Source organism: Berghia stephanieae, chromosome 1 (assembly GCF_034508935.2).
Source record: "Berghia stephanieae isolate SIO BIC M18660-M18661 chromosome 1, UCSD_Bste_1.3, whole genome shotgun sequence".
Classification (NCBI taxonomy): Eukaryota; Metazoa; Mollusca; class Gastropoda; order Nudibranchia; family Aeolidiidae; genus Berghia; species Berghia stephanieae.
In genome coordinates, this window is record NC_088360.1 from 141,424,906 (window position 1) to 141,433,304 (window position 8,399).

Sequence of the window (8,399 nt, forward strand, 5' to 3'; positions counted from 1 at the left end):
TATAATATGCAAACTAAACATAATACAATGCATAACAGAGAGAGGATTTACAAGGAAAAAAATATAATCTCCCAAAACTATAACTACACATTCGACTGTTTCCCTCCCAGCCAAGGACTCCAGCCAGGGTCAGGACAAAACTAAGTAATCTCATACCAAGACAACGACAGGAAACAATTGGAAAACGGGTAAGGGGGGATAGAAGACACAGCATGTACCTCCCTGCCCACTATAGGAGGTCAGGATCCCCACCCAGACACCCCTGCTGAGAGAGAGAGAGAGAGAGGGGAGAGAGAGAGAGGAGAGAGAGAGGAGAGAGAGAGGAGAGAGAGAGAGAGAGAGAGAGAGAGAGAGAGAGAGAGGGAGAGAGAGAGAGAGAGAGAGAGGAGGAGAGAGAGAGAGAGGGAGAGGAGAGAGAGAGAGAGAGAGAGAGAGAGGAGAGAGAGAGAGAGAGAGAGAGAGAGAGAGAGAGAGAATACTACCGTCGTAAAACGACGTAACACTTTTTTTTTATATTTGTCAAAAAAAAAAAAAAACGTTTACTTCATTGCTAAATGCGGAAATACAAAGAGTAGATCCTTAATTTGTCAAAATGAACCGAAATTAAAGTCAATTGAAGAGTTTTTTTTAAAACGAGACTCGTTCATCAATGGAAGCATTTAGGGTTTCATTATTTTTTTTTATACATTAAAAAAAAAAAAAAAGAAAAAAGAAAAAAAATTAAGCTCAAAATTCAGATTCAAGAATCGGGATCGACCCGATGGAATACCGTTTAGAGAGAATTGGCCACATAATAAAAAACATTTTCACAAAATTCAAAAAGACATTTTGTCAATATAAGGCAGAGTAAAGATACTTGAAATCGTACTTCTAACATTTTTTTCTCATCGGTTCTGACAGGAGTTTCCTATTCCCAGATAAACACACAGCACGCGTCAGCGGGACACATCTCAGATTCCAATCTCTGAAAAACGTTTCTGGCATTCCCTTGAGCACATAAACATCACCAATCCCTGACTTAAAACCTAACCCTTCACCGATGAGATCCTATTCTGTTCTTTAAAAAAAAAAGAGGATTTTCACTTGACGCAAACTTAAACCTGGTCCACCTAGCACTTATTGGGTAGTTGGATTGATTAAATCTGTCGTAAAATACTTTGTGGCATACTAGGATCCTATCCAGGAGGTAGCAAGCAATCGCTATGTCCTTTAATGCCATAGAAACGAAGATAAACCTTGGCTCCATCGACCTTGTGACTATGAAGGAATTCTTTTCAATCTCGCGTTTTAAGGGTTAAAATCTAAGAGGAAGATAACATGTATGGATGTGTGACATCTACCGTATATCAAAAGTTGTTTTACTCTTGGGGAACATTACTGATATCCTCGAAAGACCATCTGACATTCTCCATGCTTCGTCCGTCGAGACGTTAAAATCTACTTCTTTTTCCTTTTTTTTTTTCTCATGAAACGCAATAGTTACAATTACTATAATAACAGACACACACAAAAATAATGATGATAATTTTTTCAACAATACTTTATCAATCAGAACAATCACTCTGATTATCATTATCATCCTCATCATTATATTATGTATCGTCGTCGTTATCATTATCATCAATGTCATCATTATCATCTTTTTCATCATCGGTTAATAATATCTTGCCTCAATCTAAAAGATGACGAGCTGATATGACTCTAAAGTGCTGCAAAAGTTGTCAAACTTTTTCTTTTTTTAAAGAGGTGAGTAAGGAGTTTCCCCATATGAGTCATAGAAAAGAGAATGAATCTTCGCCAACACCGATGAGGTAATACAAATACAAAATATGGATTCATTCAATGAACATGATCTGATTTACTACTCGATGGGTGTTCTTTAACCCTTTTACAGCGTGACTGGATAAGTTCTTTTTCATAATACGCTTCAACAGTCGTAATGACGCATGGTAACTTAGTAACTGGCTCTAACCTATCGGAACAATGGCGGATGCCCTTATGAAATATTTCTCCGACGAGCACAAAAGTGTATCCAGAGGAGAAAAAAAACATTATAAATATGATCTTGTTTTGACTTTAATACATTCTGATCACAAGATATATGAAAAGTTCTAGCCAGCATGAAGAATAAAAAGTACCGATTTTCTTTGTTTAGAACCACGATGGGCGCCGTTGCTGGGCGACGTGACATCAGACTATTGAATCCAATTTCTCTCATAGGCCAATTTTTAAAAATAATCCGTCAGAGCCATTCGGCCAATGGAGCCGGAGTTTATCCCAGTTTCAATAGCGTTTCAGCAGCGGACAATAGCAAATGTTGCCATCCTTTGGGTAGGGACGCTTGTCTACCGCAATGTATTTCCCGCTAGATCTAGCACTAAAGTTTATACTGTGTAAGGTTGGAGTCAAACCGATCCCCGTCTTTAAAAGGGTTACACTAAATCAATTACACGCTTTCCGTTTCCTTTGGTGCTACTTATTATTGGAACATTAAATGCATTTGTTTTACGTGTTTTGACAGCTGGGGTGTATAGTATAAACATAGTGTGTGAGTGTGTGTGTGTGTGTATATATGTGTGTGAGAGAGAGGTAGAGAGAGGTAGAGAGAGAGAGAGAGAGAGAGAGAGAGAGAGAGAGAGAGATTATGTTTGTGTGAGTGTGTTGGGGGGTCTTTGCGTATCCGTGTGTCAGAGTTTGTGTGTGGTGCTTGTGTACGTGTGTGTGTGTATGTGTGTGTGTGTGTGTGTGTTTTGTTTAAGGGAGTGACTTTGTGGCATTGAGAGTTGTGATGAGACCGAATGGCAGAAAAAGAACATTATGGCAAATAAGATAGATAGAGGAATAAGGGGAGTAAAAGACGGAGACAGAGTGAATGAATGAAATCTTGGATCTGGTTTGGGGGGGTTGGAAGAAAGATTGAGAGAGGGGGTGCCGGGAAGAGAGAGGAGAGAGAGAGAGAGAGAGAGAGAGAGAGAGAGAGATATGTTGGTGAGTGGTGGGGGGTCTGCGTATCCTGGTCAAGTGTGTGGTGCTGTAGTGTTGTGTATTTGAGTGTGTTTGTTTTGTTTTTTTAGAGTGACTGTGATGAGAGTTGTGATGAGACCGAATGCAGAAATGTAACATTATGGCAATGAATAGATAGAGGAATAAGGGGAGTAAAGACGGCAGAGTGATGAATGAAATCTTGGATTGGTTGGGGGGTTTGGAAGAAAGATGAGGAGGGGTGCGAAGTAGAGAGAGAGAGAGAGAAGAAGAAGAGAGAGGGGGTCGATTGAATATGTTGACTATATATAGGTATAGATAGTATAGATAGATGGATTTATTTTAAAGGGGCTAATTAAAGGAGGGTGTGTGAGTGGAAACTGATGATATGATATGGTAGATGGAAGACGTGAGGAGGATAAGTTGGGAGAACAAAAAAAATTTTAAAAATTGAGCTTTATATAGAGCAATGTCACTAATTACTTAAAGCGTTTACAAGGGGTCCCTGAGTCAACAGCACATTAGGACTGGACATGCCGCCTGTAGCGATTACTTTTCGGACAAAGACACGCTTTAACGCCAGGACTCATTTAACCTGAGTACGGTGGAAATGTGAGTAAAGGCATTTCAAGGACTCACTATGCGCGAGCCGAGCCTACCAGGACTTCGATTCGAAGCGATTCTAGCATGACAATAGCGGCACGGAGGGGGGGGGGGGTGAAGGAGGAAGAAGAAGTAACGAGAGAGAAGAAAATGGAGGATGGGGAGGGGTTAGTCATCAATAAGGGATATTCTTTTTAAATATGGAGTAATGATAAGCTTAAACAATATTTTTTTTGGTCCATATTGAGTAAGACAATGGAGCAGTCGAATGATAATAAGGATTATTGAGCAGGGGGGGGGGGGGGCGGTCGTTGGGCACTGGGTATATTGATTTTATGTCAGATGTGATGCGATTATAATATAAGACATTAAGATATTAAGAGGGCAAGAAGAGACAAATATACAACAACTAATCTTTTTATATATCAAAAGAGCAGAAAGAGAGAAGAATAAGAAGAGGAAGTTAATATTAAGATGGTCAGAAGCTAGACAAGTAAACGACTAATCTTAAAATGTTAGGAGAGCATAAAGAGTGAAGAATAAGAGAAAGAAATAGGGAGGGTGGTGAGTCGTATAGGGAATGAGATTAGCGGAAGAGCAGCGTCCCTTGATTGGACGTCACCCATAGTCTGTGACGTCACCGGCCGAGAGACGCATGCACACAACCAACATGCCGTTCTCTCTCGAATAACTTTTCCGCCGGTGACGTCACAGACTATGGGTGACGTCCAATCAAGGGACGCTACTCTTCCGCTAATCTCATTCCCTATAGGAGGAGTAGGAATAGAAGGAATGGGCGGAGGAGAAAGAGGAGGACAAGGAAAAGACAGGAGTGAAGGAGAAGGAACAAAGCGAGGTGGGTGAGGAGGAAGGAAGGAAGGAGTGAAGAAGGAAGAGATAGAGACAGAGAGTTGAGGGTGTCTGTCCTACCTGAAAGTGTAAAATAATAGTCCATATAAGACCCAATGTCAGCTTGGGGTTCCCGTCCACGATTTCGTCTGATCGGATGTTGACAAGCTTGATCTGAGGATATGGATGATGATTGGATAAGGTGAATGGATGGGTGGATTGATGGGTAAATAGATGAATGACTAATAATGATCATATAGACGAATGGATGAATCAATGAATGATTGAATGAATGAACGATTTGATTGAATGAATGGATGGATGGGTGGATGGATGGATCGATGGATGGACAAACGGACGGAAGGATGGATGGACAAACGGACGGATGGATGGATGGATGGATGGACTATTGAATGATTGATGATGATGATGATGATGATGATGATGATGATGATGATGATGATGATGATGATGATGATGGTGGTGGTGGTGGTGATGAAGAGGAGGAAGAGAATGAGGAGAAGGAAGACGGCGACGAAGAGGAAGAGAGGAGATGGAAAATTAGAACAAAATAAATAGGGATTACAAGATGCCTATCTAATTCCAAACATCGTCACTGTACAGTGGAAGGAGACAACTCAAGATAATCGTACCTGCTTTCATGGATGGTAGAAGTTTTCCTCCACGTATCTACTCGTAATATTAAAATCGTATGTTAGTAGTAGTTGCTGGCGACTTTGAAATATTATCGTATGTTACAGATTTGTCTACTTACCCCTTTCATTCGTAAATAATCCAATGCAATTTTTACATTCTGTATCTTGTGAAATCTCATGTGACCCCTTTCTCTTGGCTGAAACAAAAACAAAATATAGGATGAAAAATGAAAAAAAAAAACAAACAAACAAAAAGTACTTGACCTTTTATATAGAGAAATACCCACTAAACGTGCTCAAAGTGCTTTGCAAAGGGTCCTGACCAACAGCAACACGTAACATGTAGAAGGAGACATGCACCTGTTAGGCGCTATTACAATTTTGTTTCTGACAATGACAACGCTGCTAACGACCAGGTTGTAGTGTTATACATTGTTAATATGTTGTGTTGCGAGCTTTAGTAACATTTTGTTATTTATTGTTATTTTGCAGTTGTTACCCTAAAAGTAATTTTGTCAACTGAATAAAGTTACAGTGGTGACCCCGACGTCAGGATTGAACACACCCTTCCTTCAACATGTCAAACAATCAGGATACCCATGAAGCCAACGCAGTGTCCATCAAACTACCAACCTTTTGGCCCCAAAGAGCTCAAATTTGGTTCGTTCAGGCCGAGGCACAATTCACAATTAAAGGAATCACAGCTGACGTAACTAAATACAGTTATGTCACAGCATCCCTCGACCAAGACACTGCCACCAGAGTTCTCGACATCCTGACCAACCCACCAAGCACTAACAAATATGAAACCCTCAAACAAAGACTCATAGACAATTACAAACTTTCTGAAAGAGAAGCCGCATCTCGCATCTTAGACATTGGTGGTCTGGGTGATTCCAAACCAAGCGAACTATTGGACAAAATGCTTGCCCTAGTCCCTCCAGGACAAGAACCAGGATTCCTTTTTAAGGAAGTTTTTCTACGTCAACTACCAGCAGAAGTCCAATCCTTGGTAACTCAACAGGATTATCCGACCCTCCGGGACCTGGCCAAAGCGGCAGACAAACACTTTATGTCCACCGGAGCTACCATTAATGCAACAATGAAAGGAGGCAAATACAACAAACGAGATGGACCACGCCATCAACACAGTAAGACACCCGACCCGGATTTGTGTTGGTACCACCAAAAATTCGGCAAACAGGCTACAAAATGCACCACTCCTTGCAAATTTTCGGAAAACTGGACAGCCGGCCACCTATAAGCAATATGGTGGCCGGCTCCAAGGACAACCTTCTGTTTGCATATGATAAACAATCTGGCTGCAACTTTCTGATCGATACAGGAGCTGAGATCAGTGTGTTACCGGCTTCAACAAACGACCTTCGCCGCGGACAACACGGGTTCCCGTTAGCAGCCGCCAATGGTACACTCATCAAATCATATGGACAACGTAAACTGTCCTTACACATAGGATCACACCAGTATGAATGGACATTTACACTGGCAGCCGTCAACAGACCAATTTTGGGGGCAGATTTCCTTCGAGCTCATTCACTACTCGTCGATCTGAAGGGCAATCGCCTAATGCACAGCGGCACCTATGCTTCAGTCTCACTCATGACTTCACAGCATACAGCCCCACACACCTCAATCATCACAACTGATGATGAGAATCAGTTCACTCAGCTGTTATCTACACGGCCAGCACTCACTTTGCCCACGTTTTCATGTCCCACAACAAAGCATTCTGTGGAACACCATATAACCACAACGGGCCCTCCGGTACACTCAAAAGCACGCCGTCTGGCACCAGACAAACTAGCAGTAGCAAAATCGGAGTTTGACAACATGGAGGCTCTAGGAATCGTACGTCGTTCCAACAGTCCGTGGGCATCGCCTCTACATGTGGCACCTAAACCCAACGGAGGTTGGAGACCATGTGGAGACTACCGCAGGTTAAACGGTTCTACTACTCCAGATCGCTACCGATTGCTCACATACAAGACCTCTCAGCAAGACTATCAGGTTGCAAAATCTTCTCAAAAGTCGACCTCATTCGCGGTTACCATCAGATCCCAGTCCACGAGCAGGACATCCCCAAGACAGCAATCATAACCCCATTTGGCCTCTATGAATTCCTCCGGATGCCCTTTGGGTTAAAAAACGCTGCACAGACTTTCCAGAGACTGATGGACACAGTTTGTCAGGGTTTGGACTTCACATTTGTTTATCTTGATGACATCCTCATAGCTAGCAAAAATGCAGAACACAAAAAACACTTGAATGCCCTTTTTGATAGGCTAGAGAAATATGGATTAGTGGTGAATTCAGACAAGTGCATTTTCGGGGTGAAAGAGATTGATTTCCTTGGACACAGGATCAGTGGTCACGGAGCAACTCCTCTTCCAGCGAAAGTGGAGGCAATTCGCTCATTCCCACCCCTACAACAACATCAGGCCTACAGGAATTTGTTGGCATGGTCAATTTCTACCACCGTTTCGTGCCAGCAGCAGCTCAACTAATGCAACCACTTTACAAGGCATTGGCTGGTCAAACAAAAAAATCTGCACCCCTTCAATGGACAAATACCCTACAACACGCTTTCAAGTCAACAAAAGAAGCCTTGGCCCAAGCAACTATGTTGTCCCACCCGCAGACATCAGCTCCTACTTCACTGACAGTAGACGCTTCTGATATAGCGATGGGGGGAGTACTAGAACAAAACATTGACGGCCAATGGAAACCTCTCGCCTTTTTCAGCCGCCAGCTTCGTCCTCCGGAACAGAAATACAGCGCTTTTGATCGGGAGCTCCTGGCTGTCCACTGTGGCGTTCGGCATTTCCGTTACTTCTTGGAAGGACGAATATTCACCATTTTCACGGATCATAAACCACTAACATTTGCAATGAACAAGGTTTCAGAATCATGGTCCGCACGCCAACAACGACAACTATCTGCCATCTCAGAATTCTCAACTGATATCCAACACATATCAGGAAAAGACAATCCAGTAGCTGATGCGTTGTCAAGAGCAACAGTAGAACACGACACCTCAGACGACTTCGGTCTCAGTGCGATTTCTGAGGGAATAGATTATGAGGCCATGGCAACAGCTCAATTGAATGATGAGGAGATCCAATCACTACGCACCTCAGAAACATCCCTGCAACTGAAAGACATTTCTTACGGGACTAATGGCACTACAGTTCTCTGTGACATATCGACCGGAAGAGCACGGCCAGTGGTTCCCAAATCATGGCAACGAAAAATGTTCGACGCCATCCATGGTCTTTCACATCCAGGAAT

The 8,399-nt window shown here is 42.4% G+C and overlaps 1 protein-coding gene across 1 annotated transcript in view; it reads right to left on the reverse strand.

Moving 5' to 3' along the window:
* The window catches only part of LOC144963381 (dystonin-like), a 281,117-nt gene that overhangs the window by 215,382 nt on the left and 57,336 nt on the right, over positions 1–8,399 (reverse strand). Inside the window, exons 6-7 of the mRNA XM_078897353.1 lie at positions 5,210–5,287; positions 4,516–4,608 (exon numbers count right to left, since the gene is read on the reverse strand). Coding sequence (XP_078753479.1) covers positions 4,516–4,608; positions 5,210–5,287 — 171 coding nt within the window. The remainder of the gene's footprint in view (positions 1–4,515; positions 4,609–5,209; positions 5,288–8,399) is intronic.